This window comes from Pteronotus mesoamericanus, unplaced genomic scaffold (genome assembly GCF_021234165.1).
Source record: "Pteronotus mesoamericanus isolate MK-2021 breed Mesoamerican mustached bat unplaced genomic scaffold, CSHL_Meso_final contig_590, whole genome shotgun sequence".
NCBI classification, from domain to species: Eukaryota; Metazoa; Chordata; class Mammalia; order Chiroptera; family Mormoopidae; genus Pteronotus; species Pteronotus mesoamericanus.
Window position 1 is genome coordinate 10302 of NW_026555207.1, and position 23639 is coordinate 33940.

The window sequence follows — 23639 nt, forward strand, 5'->3', positions numbered from 1 at the left end:
ATACCAAGCTTGTGGCCACATGACTACAGAGTACCTGCCTCTTACTTGTAAACACAGATCGGGCAGGGAATTCTCCGGTAGTTACTCTCCACCCACCTCGACCCTCACACAGTATGGATTATTTAAGGATCTAAGACCCTGCATACCCACTAAAGGTTTAGATTGAAGATGCTCTCATCTCGCCATTTCTGAGCCCTTTTCTTCTCTTTTAAAAGATTTTATTTTCATTTTAGAAAGAGGGGGAGTGGAAACATCAATCGTGTTTGAAACACATCTTGGCTTCACCTCTGTACTCAGCCACTAGCTGCAACTCAGGCATGTGTCTCGACTAGAATCACCAGTGACCTCACCCGCATGATGATGCCTAGCCATTAATCTCAGACTGCCTGTGCTTTAGCTCCCTTTACTTAAATTTTCATGGTGTGGGGTTCAGCTCATTAACAGTGTCGTGATTTGCCCCAAATCAGAAGCACGTGGTTGGGGTCTGTGGATTCGCATGTCCTAAAAAATCAATGTTTCTAATTCAAACTGTTTCCTCTCTCAAATTTTCTCTAAAAAATTACTTATTGATTTTCAGAGAGACAGAGAGAGAGGGAAAAGGGAGAGAGAGAGAGAGAGAAAGATCAATTTGTTGTTCCAACGATCTACTGGTCAGTTCCTTGTATGTGCCCCTCACTGGCATGGATCTCAACTAACTTACACACATACTGACATATACTTCCACAAATCTTCTTACACCCCATGTCAGAAAGAATGGGAATTTTGACATGTTTTAAAGACTACACAACATCTATCCTATAATGAGGTTACGTGCATTACACTCATTTAATTCTCGTCATCCCTGCAGCTGGGGTACCATTATCCTTTCTACACAAATGAAACCGAGGCCAGAGAGGCCTGTTCATACAGTTTACTGAAAGCCTGTTTAAATCCAAGATTCTCTGACTCAAATGCTCACTCGACTCTCTACTCTACAGTAGCGACCACGTTTCATTCATGTCAATATTTACCTGTGCACCTATGTTGTGTGTGTTTACCTTGGGACAATTTCAGAATAAATAAGCAGAAGAAAGATAGTTAAGGTGAGAAATCAATGCCTTGGGTGAGGGCAGCAGTGATATTGTTGCCCAGGAGAACTAATGACTTTCTGATGCAGAGCACAGGTAAGGGAGCAGGAGGTACCGATATTTGGATGGTAGGGAAAGGTGGCTGGAGCCAGCTGTTTAGCCCACATATTTCACCTTATATGTTTATTTTTCAAGATTGATGGATGTTATACGTACAGGCCTCTATTCATTATCTATTCTCATCTTCTGTCATCCCACTTTTTGAATAAATTATTAATTAATCTCTCCTAATCCATTGCTTTCACACCTGAAAACCCACAGGACAAACTCACCTACTCTTTAAGGTGAGTGCCACTGCCTTGCATTGTTGCCCCAGAGGTGGTATGTGGAGCGGTTATAATATAGTTTAAGCATAGCCCCGACATTCTGTGAGGGACTCCTCTCAAAGGTCTAGTTCTAAAACATATTCAACTCTCCCTTGTAAATGTCAGCTTGCCTCCGAGCTGAGTATGGGGAAAGATATCACAAATATGAAACAAGAGGCCAGAATGCAGCACACTCTCATTCTGTGCCAACCAGATTTAATACATCTCCCAGAAACATAATCTTAATCAACCAGCATGAAACTTTCTGGTCAAGCACCAGCAATCTGTCATTACAAAATCCTCTCATCTGCCATAGAAAGATGCAATATTGATACTGTCTCCTCTTCTCTCCCTCAAAGAGATGCCCAGGCCTCAAAATAATCCTTTCTTTGCTAATAGTTCTCAGCCCACTTTCCTAGTCTCCATTTTGTGCAACCCTCAGAGAGCTCTTCCAGCCATGCTGCCCAATCCCATGAATTGCTTAATAAAGCCACTGTCTAGATACTCAGCTTCGGAATCTTGCTCTAACACTCACGTGAAGAAAAACAATAGCCTGTCCTTATAAGCACAGAAGAAGGTGAAAGGAATAGGATACGAAGTGACAGAGCCTGTTGGGTTCCACTTGAGAGGAATAAAGAATGTATCCTTCTAGAGATGCTAGAACATGGAACCAGGCTTTAAGAATACTCAAATGACAGGTCCTATACACAATTCTCAGAAGCACGCCCAGCAACGGCCCTAGGGACGAGAGAGAAAATTGCTTTGGCCTGGCAAGGGTCAGAGATAAGAAGGCCAGGTTCTGCCTGGCAAGTCAGCTACATCGACCCGCTCCTCCCAGAGGTCCTCAGCCTGCCATCTGCCAGGAAGTGAAGGAGGATCAAGGGCATGCTTCCTCATCGAATTAGGCAGGGTAGAATATTGCCATGTTACTCCCAAAATTTTCTCAATCTGAGCTCACGTTAAATCTCTCCGCTCTATGCGGAAGGGGGCGAACCTCACAGGCCATCATTTCCCATCTCGCCGAAAATACTTATCAGTTCATTTCGAGGGGTCTTGTACGTCGGTTTTCCCAGTTGTCGGCAGGCGGTAGAGTGGACTCCATTCTCCACTTATTTTCTACTTCTTCTGTCCTCCTTCTGCTGAAGATTGCCTCTCACGTTCAGCTCAAAGACTCATTGGGCAACGAGTCTTTTGAAACTGAACGTGAGGGCGGTCTTCAGCAGAAGGGGAGAGGAGGAAGAGGAGGGACAGAAGGAGTTAGGGGGAGGGATAGGGAGGGGTGGTGGGAGGGACATGGAGTCCCGCCTCTCGCCGCCGCGGTTGGCTGGGAGAGAGTTGTGACGTCACACAAGGCCCCTCGAAGTGGGCTGTTAAGTGGCTACATTCGGCGGGGTATGGGAGAAGCGTGGTGACGTAGTACAGAGGTTCCGCCCCCTTCCTGGAAGCGGAGAGACCCCAGCTGCTGAAGCTCGGGCCAATCAGAGGGAAGGCTGCAGGATGGCATGGTAACTGTTCTACCCTTACCTTGCCTAGTTCGTGGGAGGTGAAGGGGAAAGCATGCCCTTGGTCCTCCCTTCACTTCCTGGCCAGACCAAGTGCGGAGCTAGGGGACCCTCCTGGGAGGGCGGACTGTCCGTGTAGCTTGACTGCCGCTGCCGGAAGGCCTCAAAACCTGGCCTTCTTGTCTCCTGACCCATGCCAGACCAGGCACAATTTTTTCCTCTCTAAATCCCTAGAATAGACACTGTGAGCGTCAGAGATGCCCTACGGGAGTGGCTCAGTATAGGACTTCTTTCCCACCTGTCGTTTAATTATTCTTAAAGCCCTGGTTCGGATGTTCCTGCCTTCTCTAGGATACATTTGCTGACTTCTCTCAGCAAGTTGGGTTAACGCTCGGGCAGACCTCTGTCACTTCGTATCCTATTCCTTTCCTGTCTTCTGTGCCTAGGTTATAGGACAGAGCTGTGTTTTCTTCACATTAGTGTTAAACAAGATTCAACTGAGTAAATCTAAACAATTGGCTTTATTAAGCAATTCATAAATTGGGCAGCATCCCATCTAGCAACTGGAAGGGCTCTCTGAGGGGTTGTACAAAATGGAAGGATTTTATAGGAAGAAGGGTGGGCAAGGGAACTATTAGCAAAAGAAAGGATTATTTTGGGGCCTGGGCATCTTTTCTTTGAGGGAAGAGAAGAGGAAGGTTTTTTGTTATGTAATTGCATCTTTCTATGGCAGATGGAGAGGACCTATGTGACAGATTACTTTACTGGTGCTTGACCAGAAAGTTTCATACTGGTTGATTAAGATTATGTTTCTGGGAGATGTATTAAATCTAGTTTGGTATTATGGGCTTTTGGAATGAGTGATGCCATTTTGGGCCTGCGGTTTTTTATGTTTAACATTGGTGTCCTTTCCCCCATGCCTAGCCTGGAGCAGAAGCCTGACATTACAAAGGGAGAGTTGAATATGTTTTAGAACTAGACCTTGTGACTGAGAGTCCCTCACAGAATGTCAGGGAACTATGCTTAGAAACCCTATTAGAATAACCGCTCCACCACCACCTCCTCCTGGGGCAGCAATGCAAAACTGAAATGAGCTCTGCCCAAAGGTAGGTGAATTTTAATCCCTGTGGGTTTTCAGTGGTAGCAATGGATTAGAGGTAATTGATAATTTGTCAAAAAGTGGGATGACAGAAAGATGAAATAGATAATGGATAGGAGAAACCTTGTACGTTGTAGCTGCTCAATAGATGCTTGAAGAAAGAGAAAAAATAAACATATAGAGGGTGAAATAGCAAAGCTAGTTTAAACAGCTGGCTCCAGCCACCTTTCCCAACCCTTCTCTCCATCCAAATATCCATTCTTTTCCTCCACCTCCCTTACCTGTGCTCTGCATCAGAAAGTCATTAGTTCTCCCTGGACAGTAACAGTAGCTTCCTCACTGCCCTCCTGAAACATTGATTTCTCACCTTCCAATCTCCAAACCCAACTATATCTTTCTTCTACTTATTTATTCTGGTGTCCCAAAGGCCAAACACACACAACATAGGTGCACAGGTTAAATATTAGACGCATGAATGCGTGAATTATTTTCTTAAGTAGAAAAGTCGAAGTGTGGGACATTTGAGTCAGAGAATCTTGGATTTAAATCTGAGCTCAGTTATGTATAAGCTGTATGAACTTAGGCAAATTTCTTAACCTCTCTGAGCCTCAGTTTCCTTGTCTGTAAAAAGGAGATAATGGTACTTGCTTCACAGGGATGTTGTGAGAATTAAATGAGTGTAACTAATACACAGTAACCCCTCAATGTAGGATAGATGTTATTAATAGTCTTTAAACATGTCAAGAAATTCCCATTCTAGATATTCTGACATGATTCTTAGAAAAGGCCCTGGCTGGGTACTCTGTCAGAACATCTTCCTGGTAAGCCAAGTTGGCGGGATCCATCTCCAGTGAGGGCACATACAAGGAGCAACCAATGAATGCATGGATGAGTGGAACAACAAATTGATCTTTCTCTCTCTCTCTCTCTCCCTTTCCCTCTCTCTCTCTGTCTCTCTGAAAATCAATAAGTAATTTTTTTTAGAGAAGGCAGAGGGAGAGAGAGAAACATTAGTTTGAGATAGAAACATTGATTTTTTGCGAGACATGTACCGAATCCACAGACTAGCCACGTGCTCTGATTTGGAACCAAATCCACGACACTTTTGTTAATGGAACAACACTCCAACCAGCTGAACCACACCAGCCGGTGGGGGGCGATTTAAAGTAAAGGGGCTCGCTTTGGGCAGTCTGAGTTAGTGGTTTGGGCATCATCTTGCAAAGTGAAAGGTCACTGGTTGATTCCTGGTCAGGACACATGCCTGGGTTGCAGCCCAGGTCTCCAGCTGGAGGCGTGCAAGAGGCAACCAAATGATGTTTCTTACATTGATGTTTCCCTCCCTCCCCCTCTTTGTAAAAATGAAAATAAAATCTTTTAAAAAAGAAGGAAAGAAAAGGGGCTCAGAAATATGTCTTGAATGAGGAAGTGAGCATCTTCAATCCTAAGTACTAGTGGATATGCAAGATCTTAGATCCTTAAATAATCCATACTTGTGTGAAGAGTCGAAAATGAGACATTGGACGAAGAGTGCTACCAGGGAGGAATTCCCTGTGATCATGGTGATTTCTAAGTAGAAGACCTCTTGTTAGGTACTCTGTAGTCATGTGGCCCACAAAGCTTATTATTCTCAGGGACTTCTGCCCAGGGAAGGACTTCTTTGTGGGCCAGGGGTTCCTGGACCCACATACTCTTATTCTGCCTAATTCTCTTAATAGCCCTTCAATTATCATCCTTTTCCCTCTTTTACCTGTAAAGACACAGAATTTGGTGTATGTTCACAAAAGCTTGCTCAGCCAAGCCCTGTGCTGGCATCAGGAGCCCAGAGGTGTCCAGAGCTCAACACTGCTCTGGCTAAGAGAAAGCTAAGAAAAGTCCAGCTCTGTCATGGGAGCCTCCAGTCTCTAGCACACATTATGCAGCTATCATTGGTGCGTAGGAAGGAGCCAGACCTGTAAGGACTACAGAATCAGGGGAAGGCAAGAGACTTCCTTTCAGAGGGATGGTTCTAGATTTCTTATATGGTGCATTGGAAGGAGCAGCAGAGTTGGAGTCAAACAGCTAAGTTCATGGACCAGATCTGGTTCCCCCCCCGCCCCCCCCCCGCCCCGCAAAGACTATTTATTTATTTATTTTCAGGGAGGGGAAGAGAGGGAGAGAAACATCAATGTGTGTTTGCATTTCGCACACCCCCTGCTGGGGACCTGACCTGCAACCCATGCATGTGCCCTACTCTGGGAATTGAACCAGCTACCCTTTGGTTCGCAGGCTGGCACTCAATTTACTGAGCCACACCAGCTAGGGGTGTTTTTTTGTTTGTTTGTTTGGTTTTTTTTATCCTCACCTGAAGACATACTTACTGATTTTAGAGAGAAGAAAGGGGAGGGACAGAGACAGGAAGAGAAACGAGAAACATCCATGCGAGAGACAAACATTGATTGCTTGCCTCTCGTGTGTGTCTACTGGGAACTGAACCTGCAGTCCAGGCATGTGCCCTGACCGGATATCAAACCCAAAACCTCTCAGTACACAGGACAACACTCCAACCAACTGAGCCACAGCACCCAGAGTGCCAGCTCTGCTACTTTTTAAACTTTGCACAAGTCATTTAGTTGTTCTGTGCCCCAGTTTTTTTGTCTATAAAATAGGTACAATAATTCCTATTTCGTAAGGTGGTTGTGAAGGTCAAGTGAGATGATGGAATTTGCGAGGGACTGGACTAAGCACATTTGGCACTTAGAAACACTAAGTAAATGTTGATTTCCTTCCACTTTTCCTATAACTTGATAGTGAAGGGCGATGCTTATAAATAGCCTATAATTAGGTTTTTAGGTAGAGCACTTGGTTCATTGTATTTAATGAATTTCCTGGTATATTCAGGATTTTATCTAATATTTCATACTTTCCACTTGTCTTTCCAGTTCTGTTTCTGTCCTTTGTTCCTTTATTTTTCTTTTTGTTGTAATAACTGCCATTTATTGAGGCACAGATCTTTGCCAGGTTATTTTAAAAATTTGAGATATAGCCCTGGCTGGTGTGCCTCAATGGATTGATTGCTGATCTGCGAATCAAAACGTTGCCAGTTCAATCCCAGTCAGGCCATGTGCCTGGGTTGCAGGCTGGGTCCCCAGCTGCGGGGCATGTGAGGGGCAACCACACATTGATGTTTCTCTCCCTCTCTTTCTCCCTCCCTGTCTGTATAAAAATAAATAAATAAAATCTTTAAAATAATTTGAGATATAATTTACATGGGAAATTATATTACATAATTCACAGGTAAGAATAATTTACATATATTTCAAATCACCCATTTAAAGTGTAAAATTCAGAGGTTTTTGATATATTCCTAAGGTTGTGCAACAATCACCACTGTCTAATTCCAGAACATTTGTATAACCCCAAATAGAAACTCCAGACCCATGTGCTGGCCTGGTATCTCATTTGATTAGAGCATCTTCCAGATATGCCCTGGTTGTGGGTTTGATCCCCAGTCACTGAACATATTGTACAATGAACGCATAAATAAGTAGAACAACAATTGATGTTTGTTTCTCTCTCTCTGAAAATCAATTTTAAAAAGAAGAAAAAGAAACCCCAGAGCCATTATCAGTCATTCCTCATCTCCCCCTCTCCCAGTTCCTGGCAACTACTAATGTATTTTGTCTCAATGGATTTGCCTGTTTTGAACATTTCATATAAATGGATTCATACAGTATGTGGCTTTTGTGTGTCTGACTTCTTTTACTTAGCTTAATGTTTTTAAGGTTTATCCATGTTATGGCATGGATTAGTACTTCATTTCTTTTCATGGTCAAATAATAGTCCATTTTATGGATATATCACATTTTTATTACACATTTATGAGTTGAATGACATTTGAGTAGCTTCCACCTTGCAGCTACTATGAATAATGCTGCTATACATTCATGTACAAGTTTTTGTGGACATATGTTTCCAGCTCTGTTGTGTTCATACTTTTACACCTTTTAGTAGATAGTGGGGTCATGTGGTATCTAAATTAAACTTTTTGAGGAACTGTCACTGTTTTACAAAGTGACTGTACCCTTTTACATTCCCACCAGCATTATATGAGGGTTCTAATTTCTCCACATCACTGCCAACACCTGTTATTTTCCTTTTTAAAAAAATTACACTCATCCTAGGTGGTATGAAGTGTTATCTCATTGTCATTTCATGTACATTTCTCTAATGACTAATGATGTTGACTATCTTTTCGTGTGCTTGTTGGCCATTTAAATCTCCTTTCTTGCATTCTTCTGGATTATTTTGTTTTTCCTTCTGTGCCAATTTAGAAATTAAATTATTTTCTATTATTGATCTCCCTAGAAATCACCACATGCATTTCTAACTTACCAAAGTGTCATGCTAATCACTACCTTTACAGGAAGAGTAGAGTTTGCTGAGATGGAGGAAAAGAAGCATTCCAAGCCAGATGAACAGGGAAAATAAAGATGTGGGACCAGGAAAGAGCTCAAGACAGGGAACAAGGGCCAGAAGCAGGCATCTGTGGGTTGGAGCTAAACAAAGAGGATGACAAGAAGCCCCAAGGTAGAAAACCTAAATCCAGTTTTTGAAACTAAATGGAGGTGGTTCTTTTAGTAAAGTTTTAATAATTATTCACTTGCCCTGGGACTTTAAAGGACAAGGTGGGAAGAATCCAAAGTCAAGAATAGTTTTTAGAATAAGACTATGAGCCCTCAGTAATGGGGCCAAGATATCTGAGTCCCTCACCATTGCCCAGCCCAGGGCCTGCCACAGAGAGGGCCTAGAGTGAGTGAATGAACAAGAGTGAATGCATGAAATAAGCTCTGGCAAGTTAATGAACATTGGAGCCTCTGTTTCCCCATCTGCAAAGTGGTAATCTTATAGAGTTACCTTGTGGGTTTAACAGTATATAGTGATTAAGGGACCTCAGGTGCCAGGTTCAAATCCTGATTCTGACTTTTACTAACTATATGTGAGTAGGTAAATTATCTTCTGTTTTCCAATGGTAAAATGAGAATATTAATAGTATCTACCTTATAGAGGTTTTATGAGGATTTAATGGTAAAACATAAAAAGTAGAAAAGTGCCTGGGACACAGAGTGCTCAAAATGAGCTAATTATTACTCTGGGGATTTAAATGGGGGAAAATGTCATGGTGGTATCTAGCTCAGCAGTCCTGCAACCCCTGCAGGTGCTCTGACAAGTAGGCATTGTGCCTGCAGGAAGGATTACTGGATCCTTCAACCTTTTTTCCTGTTGGGGTATGATGATCTTTGCAAAGGCAGCCAAAAGTCTCCCTTAGGTTCATTTATGGGTCATTCAGGGTGGGAAGGGAACCCTGGGGGCCGGTTTCTGGTGACCTACCCTTTCATGGTGAGGAGACACCCAGGGCTTGGGGGCTGGAGATCCTCTCTCTGCTCTGTCGGACAGGATAGGGCGCCCTCTCCTGATCAAAGGCCGGAACAGCCGTAGCCCATAGTTTCCGGGGTGCACCTCGCTGGATCTCCAGGCCTGTAAAGTGCTCTTCTCTCCTGAAATTCTCCAAATCAGCTCTGGGTAACAAAGTTTGGAGATGGGTCACCAAGGCTGGGGCGAAACTGGTTTAATATTTTAGAGGAGTGAAGCTGGATAATTCGGCTAGAATGGGGGGCAGGAGAGACTGGGGTCAAGAAGTAAGAGAATTTGGGGCCGTGTTGAATTAATTTTATGTTCTTTCAACAGGTGATGGTTCACAGCGGAGAGGTAAGGTGACAAGGTGGTTTATCCAACGGGTCAAACCCAGTGAACGGAGCTCTCTCCGGCTCTCCCCGAGCAGCCGGAATTAGTGGGACATATGAGGGCTAGAAAGGCACGGCATGAGGGGACGCCAGAGAAATGGGGAGAACCCCGGGCCTGGGTCTGCAGGAGCGGGGAGGAGCCAGCGGAGGTTCTGGGCACCGTTTCCTCCCCTAGTTCCGCCCCAACTGCTAAGGTCCCGCCCCCACCGTTCCCACTCCACCTTCCCCCTCCCTGCCGCTCCCCAACCCAGGCTGGGCCTGGGCTACCCTTCCCCCGTCCTCACCCTCTACCCCCAGTCCCCTCCTTCCTGGCCTGCGCCAGGGCGATCTTATAGCAACCACAGCTTGGGTGAGTATGGGGATGGGTGTGCTGAACCACTGGGCAGCCGCACTTGGGAGAGCTGGGCCACGTGGTGCAGCCTACGCAGGGCCCCGTCTCTGGAAGTCCTGGTGCCTACCCAGGAACTGCTACTGTCCTTAGTGAGCTGACCACTTTCCCTGCTGCTCTCTTATCTGGGGCTGGGTGTGCAGAGCCTGAGCACTCCCTTCTTAACTCCACAGCGGCTCCTGGTCTGTATTTCCTCCTTTGGTGACTGGAAATGCAGGTGTGAGGGGACCTTAGTTTCATATCCCAGCTCTGTCAGTTTATTAGCATGTGACCTTGAGCAAATATTTTTAACCTTCCTGAGCCTCAGTTTCCTCTTCTGTAAAATGGAAATGTACAGGCCATAGCACCCACTTCATAGAATTACTGAATTTTGCTGTGTATAATGCGCGCTTTTTTGCCGATATTTTTGAGGGACAAATAAGGATGTGCATTATACATGGGTAGTGCTAATTCTGTATCTATATAAATGTTTTTAATCCTTTTATTTATGCTCATGCATTAACAGTGTAACTCTAGAAAGCAATAACGGTATCTGAATGCAAAACAATATCCTGGAATGTGATAATTGGTTTTGTTTCTAAATACAAATAAATAAATAAATAAATAAATAAATAAATAATTGAATTTAAAAATTAAAATTTTTTTTCCTGAAAGTTTGGGTCAAAAACATGGGTGCGCACTATACACGAGAGCGCGTTGTACATGGCAAAATATATTATAGTGAGGGTTAAATGAAACAGTCTATATGTAATTAGTTCCTAGATTCAGAAGGCACCTAGTAATTGGATTTGGATTGGAAGCTGAGAAGATCTTTAGGCACCTTTGGAGATAAGGTATAGGTGCTCCTAAGAAAGCAGTTTTCAACTAAGTAATACCTATAAGGAAGTTAGAGTGGACTGGGTCTGAAGAGCTGCCCTTCAGGTAGTGAGCTCCCTGTTGTGAGGTCTGGAGAAGTTGAATGACCAAGTTGGAACGACCTCATCTATAGAACACATGAGCCCCATATTGAACAACTGTGGAAACAGGCCCAGAGTGGTTAGGTGACTTGCCCAAGGTCACATAGCAAAAAGGGCACCCAGGCATATCTCCAAGCTGAACAGCCTTTTCCTTGAACCTATCTTAACACCCTCCTGCCTTGACCAGTGCATGTGCATTCCCTGAGGATCTGGTGTTTAGTTTTGGGACCCCAGTAGCTCCTGAGGGATCTATAGCCGCTGGCTTCAGGGAGGGATTTTGGGAGGGTCTAATACTGCTACAACCACAGAATCTGGGTTTGGTCTGGATGGGGAAACTGTTCCCCTGCCAGGCCCTTGGGGACTCAGTCCATTTGAGGGTGATCCAAGGAATGTGTTTGTTTGGGGAGGCTCACTAGAGCCACCTCCCCTGGGAGACCCCTTGCCCCAAACGGGAGAAAGGAACTTGAGTAATTGTGGTAGACTGCCTGACAGGGCCTGTCAGAAGGGTGGGCAGGGGAAGATGGATGAGAATGCAGAGGCATATTTTCCTGGCCTGATCCAGAATGCTAAGAGGCCTGCCTCATGGAACTCAAGTTCTTCCAGAGGGTAGGACTAGAAGAGAGAGTCCTGAGGGCAGGGCCCAGAAGTGTTGGGACTTTATCTGGTAAGGCTCACGAGCCCAGACTGGGGAGTTGTTTATGTATCCGGAACCAGCTCTAGTCTGGCAACAAGAAGGCTAAATTCTGAAGATGGCTTTCCCTTAGGCTCATCATATGGCATGGAGGAAGGGCCTTCTCTCTGTGTCTTGGTTTCTGTGTCTTTACAATGGGGACAGAGATGACTGACTCATCATATAGGGTTTGTTTTTTACCTTTCTTCCTCCTACAGACCCATACCCGTTTTCCCTCCCCTTCTAATCTGACTTTTCTGCCCAGGTCTCTGGCCCAGAAAGATAGGGGTCAAGGAAGGTCAGAGTTCCAGTTTGTGACCCTGTGACCCTGAGCAGGCTTCTCTCCTTCCCTTGGTCTCAACTTCCCCTTCTATGCACTGGGTAGGTACTGGGCTAGGAGTGCTGGTGTACGTTTGGCTATTACAGTTCCTGCCTTTAGGTACCGTCATCTGAGTGGGGAGTCACAGTTCTCAGGAGCCCTTCCTTACCTACTCTCCAGAGGGAGTGGACAGGCCCCTGGGCACTGGGAGGCCTCCAGAAGCTGACTAGGCAGCTTCCTCCAGTAAACAACAAGCTCAGGCCTGTATCACGCCTGATTGTGCAAAGCCTTTCACCCTCAGAGCACATGAGGCCAGCAGGTGAGGACAAGCCAGGTGTCGAGGTTCTGTTGGGTTTCCATGGAGTCCTTGCTGCTGTAGATTGTGGTGCAGACACCCAGAGCACAGAGCCTGAGAAGGAACTGAGGATGCAGAGGGACCCTGGACTGGTGGGTAAAGAAGAAGTGATGGAAGGCCCTGAAGCCTGAAGGCCCAAGGACTTGAGGAAGAGATGGACCATTCTGTCTACAAGGAGGCTTTAGGTTTGGTTCCTGAAATGAGAGACTAATGTAACCAGTTCCTGTAGTTCTAGGCCTGTCAAGCCAGGCATAGAGGTGAGGAGGTCTCCCAGTCTATTCAAGCTTCATTGCAGTGCAGGTTTGGTTCATTGTCTTTCCTCTGAAATTGAGGGTGAATGTTCTCATGGGATTCAAGTCAGTCTTCCTCGTCCAGGGCAGGGGCTGTCCAGGCTTAGGGGCTAGATGGCTTCTTTCTTGGACTCCCTAACCCATGGCTCAGTCTCAGAACAGAGCCCAGGGACTAACGGGCTGACTTCACCCCTGAGTCCCAGCCTTGCTGCCTTGGTACCTGACAGCACACCACTCCATCCCCAGGTCTGACAAGATGTACCAGGTCCCACTGCCACTGGACCGGGATGGGACCCTGGTCCGAGTCCGCCTCACCATGGTGGCCCTGGTCACGGTCTGCTGTCCACTTGTCGCCTTCCTCTTCTGCGTCCTCTGGTCCCTGCTCTTCCACTTCGAGGAGACTACGGCTACACACTGTGGGGTAGGGATTGGGGGTCATTGATACGTCATATTCAGACCCACTTGAATCTATTTTGGATTCTGATTCTGTTGTAATAGGATTAGCAGTGGGGGTCCATCAAACATACTGGGCTGCTGCGGGCATGCCTGCAAATTGAGGCCACAAGGATTGGTCTCCCTCTACCTTCCATGAAGGTTACTGGGGGCTGGGGTCAATAAAGTCGGGCAGCCCCAGAACCCAGAACACAATCCTACATAGAGGGGAAGATTCAGGAGACCCAAGGTTTTTTGAGGATGAAGAGAGAACAGGGCTGGGCTAAGAGGGCATTTGGAACCTGTTAGTGTGGCACTGTGGGCTTGTGCCTCTCTCTATGGGAATGTGATTATGTATATGTGTGTGTAACTCTAAGGGACGTGACTATATGGCTTTGAGTGTACTATGTATTAATAATATATGAGAAAGACTGTGTTTGTGCCTGTCTGGATGGTCTGATTATGAGTGTGTGCTCTGGGGTAGGTCCCACGTCCTCTGAGTTTCCATAGATGACCATGTACCCTCCAGACAGTTGAGCCAGGAAGAAAGATATGAGAGTTCTTTCTCTGTAGGATATTGGAGTAAAGGAGGTGAGACCTATATTGACCTCTGTTATACTCCTAGTTTATCCACTGATTCTATATTACCTGAGATGCTGATAGTGAGCCTCAATTTCCCCATTTCTAAAATGGGATTCATAATTCCTGTCTTCCTTCTCCTTAGGGCTAGTGTAGAGGTCCAGGTAGAGGGTAGGAAAGTGGCTTGGGAAATGTGAAGGATGAGGAAGAGAAGGAAGAGAAGGAAAAGGAAATTGTCGGGTTGGAAGACAGAACAGGAGAGGAATTTACCTACATGCTCTAGGTAGAAAAGAGGCAGAGCCTGGGTATGGACTTTGGCATTAGTCTCAGAGAGAGCTCTGAAGGCCCCTAGTCAGCTGAGCTTCCCCTCTTCCTATAAAGGGCACTTGCTCCACAAAACCAGCTGTAACTAGCAATCGAGTCTGGCTGGGGTTCTGGTACTTCTTTTGTTCATAGGACTTGAAGTTTTCCCTTTTGATTTGTCAGTGTGTAATCATGAGCGTTGAGCTGTGGGCAGCCAGTCTGATGAAACCCAGCTATCAGAAAGAACAGGACTGGAAGAAGAGGGTGACCAGATGATCTAAGGGGGATGATTAGAAAGGATCCATGTCCTAGTTTTCACCTTAGATAATACATAAAATATTCTATTATCCTGGCCAACTCCTCTTCATCCTGCAACACTCTGCTGAGGTGTCGCCTCCTCCAAAAAGCCTTCTTCAGCCTCCTTGGGGCAAACTTAAATACTCTCTCCTCAAGATACCCACAGTACCCTGTGTTCTCTCATATAGTTTTATCACCTTATATTTGTGTGTCTTTCCCACCAGACTGGGGGGTCCTTGAAGATGAGCACTACATCTGAATCCGTATTTGTTGAATAAGAGAATAGAACCCCCCAGCCCAATTCTCTGGGCAATGGAAAGCATGGTATAATGTAGTCACAGTCCATAGAGAAAATCATATTTGTACAGCATATGGAGTTAAACGTAGGCTGTTAGCTTTGTCCCTTATGGCTGGCTCCAAGGGCTAATGGGATCAATAACCTCAGCATATCTGGCATATCTATGACCCATTCTTGGAATACTGACTGTAGCTAAGGCATAGGTACTTGTAGGAGGGGCACCTGGCCCCTCTGGGCAGTGACCCTGGGGGCATTTTGTTCCCACTGCCTGGGATTACCATGTTGGATCCACCTGGGAATTTTTGTATATACTCAGAATTTTTCACTCTGAGTTTCCCAGGAATGACCAACCCTAGGAATAAAAGAAGGAACCTCAGATTAGCACATCTGTAATTAGATGACTTTACCTTGGCTTGCACATCCCCAGTGATGGGGAGTTTTCTTTCTCCCCAGGTAGCCTACTCCAAAGAGGCTTGGTAGCTAGCATTTAGCAAGCTCTTTGTTATACTGAGCATATACCTTTCTTCTGGTGAATCTCTGCATTGGGAGCCTTAGGGCTACTCTTTTGTTCTGGTTTCCAGCCACCCCTGCAGAAGTAGGAGTCCTTGAGTTTACTCTTAAGCAGCATAGATCTAGTTCCTTCAGGCAATCCTTACCCTAGGGCATGTGCCCCTAGCCTGGGCCTAGTTGGTCACTGTTCTCTCCTTGCTAGGCCCTGATTTGGGCGTAGGACTTCATACGGCCTGGGCCATTCCTATTATTGGCTTTTACCCTTCTGTTAATGCGGCCTGAGCGGCCATTAACTGTTTCTGCACAGGTCCAGGCTGGACACTGATAGCTTATATTCAGGCCTGTGTAGATCTCTTTTGGATCATGAATCTTTTGTCCTAAGATTAGCTGTCTCTCCAATGGAGCCCAACAAACATACTCAGTCCTACTCCAACAAAAAGGGGCAAAATCCTATTCTGTTTTCAATGTTTCCCTTTCTGGAAATCTGCCTGTATCCATAGATATAACTCTTAGAAAGGTCTCCACCCCCATCCCTGGCAAGGAAGCTGTTGTGGGCTGACCTTAACCACTATCACTTCTTACCTTTGCAGAGTGTTCCAGAATTTATGACATGGTCTTTTGGTCCTAGGAAGGCTGTGTGCCTGGGCAGGCGTGGAGATCTGGGTACTCTGTGGGCGGGAAGGCAGGCCCTGGGGAGCTGGGGGTGGGACCCTCTAGTCTTAGAACTATCTCAGTCTGGCTAGAGCCCTCGACCCAAGCTCCGGATCCTTCAGGACCCAGTGTGAGTGTTGCTCATTGAGCTTCCCTGTCCCCTGTCCTATTCCTTGATGCTGGGCTGGACTAGTAGACTAGGGCTCCCTTAATGGAGGGAGGTATGAGTCCCAAGGGGAAGTTTGGTCTTTGGCCTTTTGATACAAAGTCATCTTTGACCCCCCCAGAAGGGAGCCCAGCTTGAGGGATCATGGTGGTTGGGACTGTAGGGGATGGAATGGGAGTTCTTTGCCTAGAGGGAGAAGGGAGCAGAAGAAGCCCAGCGTCCTGGGTCTGGGTCTGTCTGTCCTGGTTCTGGCCCAACACAGCAGGCTCCAGCTGAGTGGAGAAGGTTCCCATGATCCTTAAATTCCTATAAACCTTGAACTAGGTGACATGGTCTTCTCAGAGAGAAAGGAGTTATAGGTGTGGGCCTCAGAGAGACCCTGGTATCTTGAGATCAGGGTATAGTGCTGGCCTGAGGCTTGGATCATTCCGAGCCTGGGTGCAGGATGGCTGGCAGCCTGTGGCCCCTACGTTCTGGGGTACACCTACTGTTCCTAGTTGAGCTTGGATAAAGAGCAGGAATGTGGTCAGACAGGGTCAGTGGGAGGGCTTGGACTAGTCTGAGCTAAGGTTCTTCGTCTAGGTTCCTTGACCTGAAGAAGACCTTGATTGGAGCCTTAAGCTGTCAGGTGGCAAGAGGCCTTAGGCCCAGTGATTAATCCTGGCACAGTTCTGGCCTCGTTCTCGCCTTCTTGGAATGGGAATAATAACTCTTCCACCTCTGACCCTTCTCCTGAGTGGGTATGAGGATAGTGAGAATGAGGTGGACCAGCAGAGTTTTCATGTCCAGGTCACTAAGAGCCTCTATTCTCCAGACTCTTCAAGAGGTGGCCATATAGGACCCGTGTGCCAAGGGGATTCCTAAGAGCTGACCCTGCCTATCTCTGCAGCTCTTGCCCCATCTTCCTCTGTATCTCCTTTTCTCCTGCACTATTTTCCTTTTCCCCTTATGCTCTTTCTACTTTTTCTTCTCTTTCTGGCTCTTCTCTTCTCTGGCTCTTTTCTATACCCTGAGTAGCCATCTCTGGAAAAGGCCCTATTTTCCCAGGTCCAGGTGTCCCACGAGGCCCTGAGTTGTGTCCCTCGCCCTGCCTAGGCACCACTTCCTACAGGATGTTCTCTGCAGCCTTCCAGCCCTTGGACCCTGATGGGACCATCTTCCGGCTTCGCTTCACGGCCATGCTATGGTGGGTCGTCACTTTCCCCGTGTTCGGCTTCTTCTTCTGCATCATCTGGTCCCTGGTGTTCCACTTTGAGTACACGGTGGCCACTGACTGTGGGGTGAGTGCCAGGCTCCCCAGAAACTGGGTCATGGCCCGGTCTGAAGATGGTGATAAGGGCAAAATCAGAGAGTAAGAGAAAAGGTGGAGGGTCAGAGAGAGGGGAAAGAGATAAAAAGATGGTGGGGGAAATGCAGAGTTAGGGGGAATTTGTGGGGAGAGACTCAGGGACTACAGTCACAGTCCTTCACGAGTAGAAGAGGATTATAGGGAGTGGAAGGGAGCAGAGAGGGTAGGGGGAAGGGAAGGGAGTGGGAATAGGTAAGAGAGATCATGAGAGGGAGAAAGCTAAAGAAAGACCAGACTGGAAGGGAAGCCAGAACAGAGGAGATAAGATGAGGCCAGAAGCTAAAAGTAACAGGTAGCTCTGGCCCAGGCTGGGAGCCTGACCTAAGAGGACCCCAGCCCTGCTCTGGAATCTTCTGGCTTGGTCTCTCTCTCTGGCCTCCTAGTGTACATTCAGGTCTCTGTCAGCTGCAAACCTGGATGGATTTGCGGCCTCCAAGAGCGATGCACTAGGCCTTTGCTGAGGACTGAGGTTCTGTGTCATGGGCATGGAACTGAACATGGACTTGCTCTTAGCATCTCATTCATACAAGAGATAGTCCTAGACACAGACAGTCATTACACAGTGAGACAGGGCTTCTATTGTGATAAAGGGAGGGCAAGGATGGCAGCCCCAGAGGAAGCACATAACCCAAGCTTGGACATTGGGGAAGACTTCCTTCCTGGAGGAGGGTCCATTGTTGATGTGAAGAAGAATCTTTGAGAATGCCAGGCTGACCACTTTGATTTTATTCAAATGGCAATCTAAGCTCTGGAAAGATTTTAAGTAGCAAAGGGACACAATTAAATTTGTGGTTTAGAAAAACAATCTGTCTCCTGAAAGGAGGGCAGGGGACAAGAGTAGGGAGACCAGTGAGGAGGCTAGTTTAATAGTTCATGCTACTGGAGAGACCAGGCAAAGATGGGGACTGTAAAGATAAATGGGAGGGGATGGAGTCCAAAGAAGAATAGCTAGTGGAAGTGACAGGGGTGGGAGTTTTTGTCCAGTTGGCAAAGGGCAGGGAGCAATAAGGTAAATATAGGAAAGTCATCGATAATTTCAGGGAATTTTTATCTGAGGCCAAAGGACGGAATCTTTAATGGTGACATCTGAGGTCCTATGACAGGGAATTTTTTGGGCCCCCTCCTTTTATATCATGTGTATTTCTGATCTGCTGCCCTGCCACAGATCCACTGAGCCATGTCCTCCAGGCCAAAGGGTTTCTATTCTTGGTATCCTTAGCTCTGGGCTCATGGCGAGGTTTGACATGAACTGTGTGCCTGGTTTCTGATAGCTCCTAACGTTGCTTGTTGCTGGGATAGTTGGTAAGTCGGGAACTTGTATGCTTGGAATGGTGTGTGTGTATGAGTATCTGTTCCTGATTGTGTTTGTGTGTGTGTGTGTGTGTATGACAAGAGGTAATCCTTGCTCTTAGAACTCTGTCCTCACCCCTAATCTAGGTGGAGCGTGTTAGAACAGGACCGGCAGCCACTGGGCCCTAGTTCTCTCTTCCTCCGAGGCATCACCCCAACTCTGTGCTATCTCTACTCTATAGCTGTTTCCCAGCATTGATCAAGGATCTGGGCCGTTAAATGCCCTGGGCTCTCCGATGCAAGTCTTAGAGGCTGGTCATGTTCCCCTTAAATAGCTGAGGTTATGGCAGGAGTTTTCAGAATTAATAATCTACAAAGAGGAGGCAACACTCCTACTAACCCTACTCAGAGGACCTATTCAGGGAGGCAGAAAAGTCAAATAATGAGACTTAGAGGTCTCAGAAGTGTCCAGTGAAGATATGATCGCCACCTCTCACTCATATGTAGGCCATCCCATGTTCAGTAGCCACATAGCAGCTCACCTCCTATTTGCAGGCTTTTCAGGGAAGCTTGTCTTCTGAAGACCATCCCTTGTACCCATTGCATCCCAGATACTGCAGATGCTTTGCGTACATTATATTTAGTATTCACAGTCACCCTGTAAGTTAGGTAGTGGTATCCCTATTTTGTCAATGAGGAAATGGAAGCTCAGAGAGGTGAAGTGGCTTGCTCAAGGTTACCCCACTAATAAAGGCAGAGCGGGGATGCAGACCCAGGTTTGTGTGTCTCTAAAGCCTCCGTGTTGCCTCTTCACTGAATATGCGGAGTGGATATCTGAGCCCGTTCCCAAGCGATGGTATCTCAAGCTGTGGCCCTAAGAGCAGCACCCTTTCTCTGAGAGTTTTGCATTCAGTTTCCTCTGACAGTGCTGATGGAAACCCATTTCCTTTTCTGTGAAGGCTGTGAAGCCCCTGGCTGGTGCTTCTCCAGACCCACCCCTGCCCTGTGAGGTGCCTCCGGTCATTTCCTACCTGCCTACCTGCTTTGAGACCCATTCAACGTCCCCATTGGGAAAAGGGAAAGGGATCTTGCAGAACTCCATATCTGAAGATTGATCCCACCATAATCACACAGGGTCATTCCTCTGTGGGCTCTGACACTGCTCTGGCCCTGTTGAAAGTCCAAAAAAGTCTATGAAAAGTGTGGGCAACAGACTGGTAGCTTCCACAGTCCTGGAATCTTTTAGGAATACAGATTCTCAGATTCCAGGCCTTCCACACCCTTGCACAATCTCTATTGAGTTATATGCATATTAAAGTTTGCAAAGCAGCTCCAGGCCCTAGAGTCTAATAGCTCCTCCTCCTGGCTTTCTTGTTCCCATCGAAACTACTGTTCAGTCATCCCCCATCCTCTCACCCTCCCATACAAACAACATGGCAATTCTTGCAGCTGTGTATTATGTCCTCCTCCTTCCTCAACTTGAAAGAATGACACTCTGATTCCTTAGGGAATGAGGAAACCAGTCTTTGAGAAAGATGGATGAGAGATACGTACAAGAACAGGGTGACTGCCACAGGTTAGGAGCACCCACCCTTCTGGCTCAGCTCCTCCAGCGTCTCACAGTACCCTCCACCACCTTGACATACCTGCAAGAAAAACAAGTGGAGCTGGGAGCAGTCAGAGGAGCAGCTCAGTTGGGCAGTGAATCCAGTACTGTCCCAAGGAAGCTCAGATGGTCTCTGAGTCAACCCTGTCATGGGATTGCACCTGGGGTCTGGGGCTCACGGATCCTCTCACAGGGCCTTCTGTTACTGTCTCACCGAGTTTCTGAACCTGTCTACAACTTTCTTAGGCATATGTAGGTTCCCTGTGTAGGGAGATGGAGAAGGTCATATATGTCCCTGAACAAATGCCAGTCTTGCTGGGGAATGAGAATCAAGAACATTGGGGAGTCGGGAGCTAGAAAGCAAGGTCTCCAAGGAGAGCCCTGAGGCTGCCTGAAAGGGGCCTTCCTAGAAGGAAAGGGGCTGGGCACAGCTTTCTGAGGGCCAGGTTGATTAGATGGAGAGAGAAGGATCTCCAGGTGGGCGGACCTGGCAAGGGCCAGTGCCCAGAAGGGTCACAACTCTCTAGGTGCCCAATTACCTGCCTTCGGTGAGCTCGGCCATCGGCGGGGAGGTGCCCCAGCGCTATGTGTGGCGCTTCTGCATCGGCCTGCACTCGGCGCCCCGCTTCTTGGTGGCCTTCGCCTACTGGAACCACTACCTCAGCTGTACCTCCCAGTGTCCTAGTTACCGACTGCTTTGCCGCCTCAACTTCAGCCTCAACATCATCGAGAACCTCGCGCTGCTAGTGCTCACATACGTCTCCTCTTCCGAGGACTTCAGTGGGTGCCCAGAGGAGGGAAGGAGAGTGGGGAAGGGTTTGGGAAGGGGACTCCCCTACCCTCTACTCATAGGGTTTGGGTGCTTCCTGCAATGTGCACTCCCAACCCTCCTCTCTCCCTCCAGCTATCCATGAAAATGCTTTCATTGTGTTCATCGCCACATCCCTCAGTCACATGCTCCTCACCTGCATTATCTGGCGGCTGACCAAGAAGCACACAGTAAGTCAGGAGGTAGGTCTACCCCTAGGGTAGACCTGGGGCTCCAGGTGGCCCAGAGGAAAAATCAAGAACTATTCTCTGCATGCCAGTAACGGTGAGGTGGGAACTAGAGTTGTAATTGGAACCTGGGCTTGGGCTGGGACTTGGGGACAACGGGTGGGTGATTGGTCAGAATCTAGGACTGTGTTTGGGTAGTATGGGAGAATGGAGAATAGAGGAGATGGAGGCTCCAAAATGGAGGTAGAATGAGGGGCAGCGCCAGGCTTCAGTGGGTCAGGAAGACATGTCAGGATCTGCGGTCTGTAATAACTCCAACTAGCCCCTGCAGCCACACATACACCTTTTTGCTCCCCACAGTATCTGGAGGTGTTGTGTTGGTTGGTTGACCCCAAGTAACTTCCATATTCCTTACCCCCAAAGTGGAAGGGGCAGGGACAGTATTGCTCCTTGGCCCCGTTATACTCCGAATACAGGAATGTCAGCATGTCCATCATACCTATTGCCCCTGCCTGTGCCCCCTTTTATGACTAAAGAAGGGGAGACTAGCCCTTAGGAGTTGGGGCTAAGAGGGGAGGCTACTGAGACATAGGCAAAAAGCTGCGGAGTGATCAGACAGCCCATCTTACAGGATCACAAGTCCTACGACTGGAAACAGCGGCTCTTCATCATCAACTTTGTCTCCTTCTTCACGGCGCTCGGTGTCTACTTTCGGCACAACATGTATTGTGAGGCTGGAGGTGAGGCCAGATTAGAATCCATAGTGGTCACAGTGACTATGGGACAGTTGTGGTATTTTCTAGAAATGTGTAATATTGTGGTGTGTTTTCCCTGTGTAGTGATGTAGTGGTGATGATTTATCAAGAGGTCCTGGGGATGGGAGGAAGGTGGGGGCAGGAGACTCACCGTGCCCTTCTTTGTGTCCTTAAAACAGTGTACACCATCTTTGCCATCCTGGAGTACACTGTTGTCCTAACCAACATGGCATTCCACATGACAGCCTGGTGGGACTTCGGGAACAAGGAGCTTCTCATTACCTCCCAGCCTGAGGAAAAGCGATTCTAAATTCTTCTCTTCCACTTTGTCGGGGATAGGGGTGGTGTGGACCACTGCCCAGAAATCAGAAATGAAATACCACTCTGGCCTTTCCCACCTCTTGTGTCCTCTCTGGGCCCTTCTGAAGCTGGGAAAGGGGAGGAGGAGGAAGGGCATAGTATATGGCTTTACCCAGTCCTACAGCATCTCCTTTTCCCCAGCCCACGTGAAGGCACAGGGACCTTTAAACAAGCATCAACCTTACCCAAGAGGCCCCAAGAAACTGAGCTGGCAGGAGAGCTCCACAATTTGGTGCTAAAAAAAGTCCTGAGGTTCATAACCACCATCCGGTTCTTGGCCTTAACATAGCCACCTCTCTGTGAGGTCAGGGACCACTGAGCAGTGGCCACCACCTGAAAACCACAGCCATTATCTTCACATGGCCATTCACTTGATTAATGTGTCTAACAATCTACTCTGTACATCCAGGCCTATGACCACAGTTCCCTACTAAGGTTGCCCAGATGGTCTAGTCCTCACTTCATCTGTGATGATGGGGGTTGGCAGACTGTATGATTTCCAAGGGCTCTGCCAGGCTGTACTTCTGGTATCACTTTGTGGAGGTCATGGTCTGTACTGGAAAGCTGAGCTGCTCCAGAAGAAAAACTGCCACAGTATATCTTTCTTTCCTTCTGAATTCTCTGGCTTACACACTATTTGACAAAAGTGTGGGGTGGAAGAGTCAGAGGCACAGATTCCTATCCCCCAACTAGTGCCCCCTACCAAACTCTGTACTATCCCAGGCCCTGAGCTTTTGTGATTGTACATTTTATTTTCAAGGAAAATAAAAAAATTTTTTTTTGGCCAACAGTCTGGGCTAGGCTTGCTTGTCTGGGGACTCATCTGTTTAATGGAACTGAGGTGAGGGACAAGCTCCAGAATGAAGGGAGTAAGCCCATGGTAGGTTATGATTCCACATAACCCGCTACCTCTGTAGGCCTGAAGTATCCTACAGATGGTCTAAACCCCAATTTTAGTGAGCAGAAGTGACTCCAGGCCTGGAAGCTGAGATACCCGGGAGTCTTGGGCAGAGGCAAAGGCTTAAGTTCTAGCCCCAATTGACAGTAAAGACCTCCCCTTGGGGGTGTAAGGGTACAGCTCAGAACGCATGAGCACTGAGAGCATCTGTCTGCAGGCCAATGGCTCTTAACCTTCCCCTTTTTGAGCCCTAGTTCAGGAAGTCTTTCCTCATGCTTTGCATCCCTGTCCACTACAGAATCTGTGGCTGGGCCCCAGAGCATGATTGGCCCCTCCAAGGGAGTCCAGAGCTTTGTTAG

The 23639-nt window shown here is 47.2% G+C and overlaps 1 protein-coding gene across 8 annotated transcripts; it reads left to right on the forward strand.

Moving 5' to 3' along the window:
• The first annotated feature begins 2853 nt into the window (after positions 1-2853).
• PGAP2 (post-GPI attachment to proteins 2) lies at positions 2854-23165 on the forward strand. 8 transcript variants are annotated; one of them, XM_054580504.1, is made up of 9 exons: positions 2854-2937; positions 8436-8599; positions 9758-9778; positions 12093-12208; positions 13038-13212; positions 20799-21051; positions 21176-21282; positions 21899-22007; positions 22202-23165. In XM_054580504.1, exons 5-9 carry the CDS (start codon positions 13048-13050, stop codon positions 22330-22332), a joined length of 765 nt encoding a protein of 254 aa, XP_054436479.1. In that variant the 5' UTR covers positions 2854-2937; positions 8436-8599; positions 9758-9778; positions 12093-12208; positions 13038-13047; the 3' UTR covers positions 22333-23165. The 8 variants fall into 8 exon arrangements, with proteins under 8 accessions (XP_054436479.1, XP_054436480.1, XP_054436481.1 ...); XM_054580506.1 differs by lacking the exon at positions 2854-2937 and adding an exon at positions 3937-4040; XM_054580505.1 differs by lacking the exon at positions 8436-8599.
• Positions 23166-23639: the final 474 nt, after the last annotated feature.

Excerpts from the sequence above, each read along its gene's own strand:
- PGAP2 (XM_054580510.1), top strand. The coding sequence starts at position 13,048 with ATGTACCAGGTCCCACTGCCACTGGACCGGGATGGGACCCTGGTCCGA. Across the intron at positions 13,213-17,100 it reads CTACGGCTACACACTGTGGG|TTGTGTCCCTCGCCCTGCCT; the intron begins GTAGGGATTGGG and ends CGAGGCCCTGAG. Across the intron at positions 21,052-21,175 it reads CTCCTCTTCCGAGGACTTCA|CTATCCATGAAAATGCTTTC; the intron begins GTGGGTGCCCAG and ends CTCTCCCTCCAG.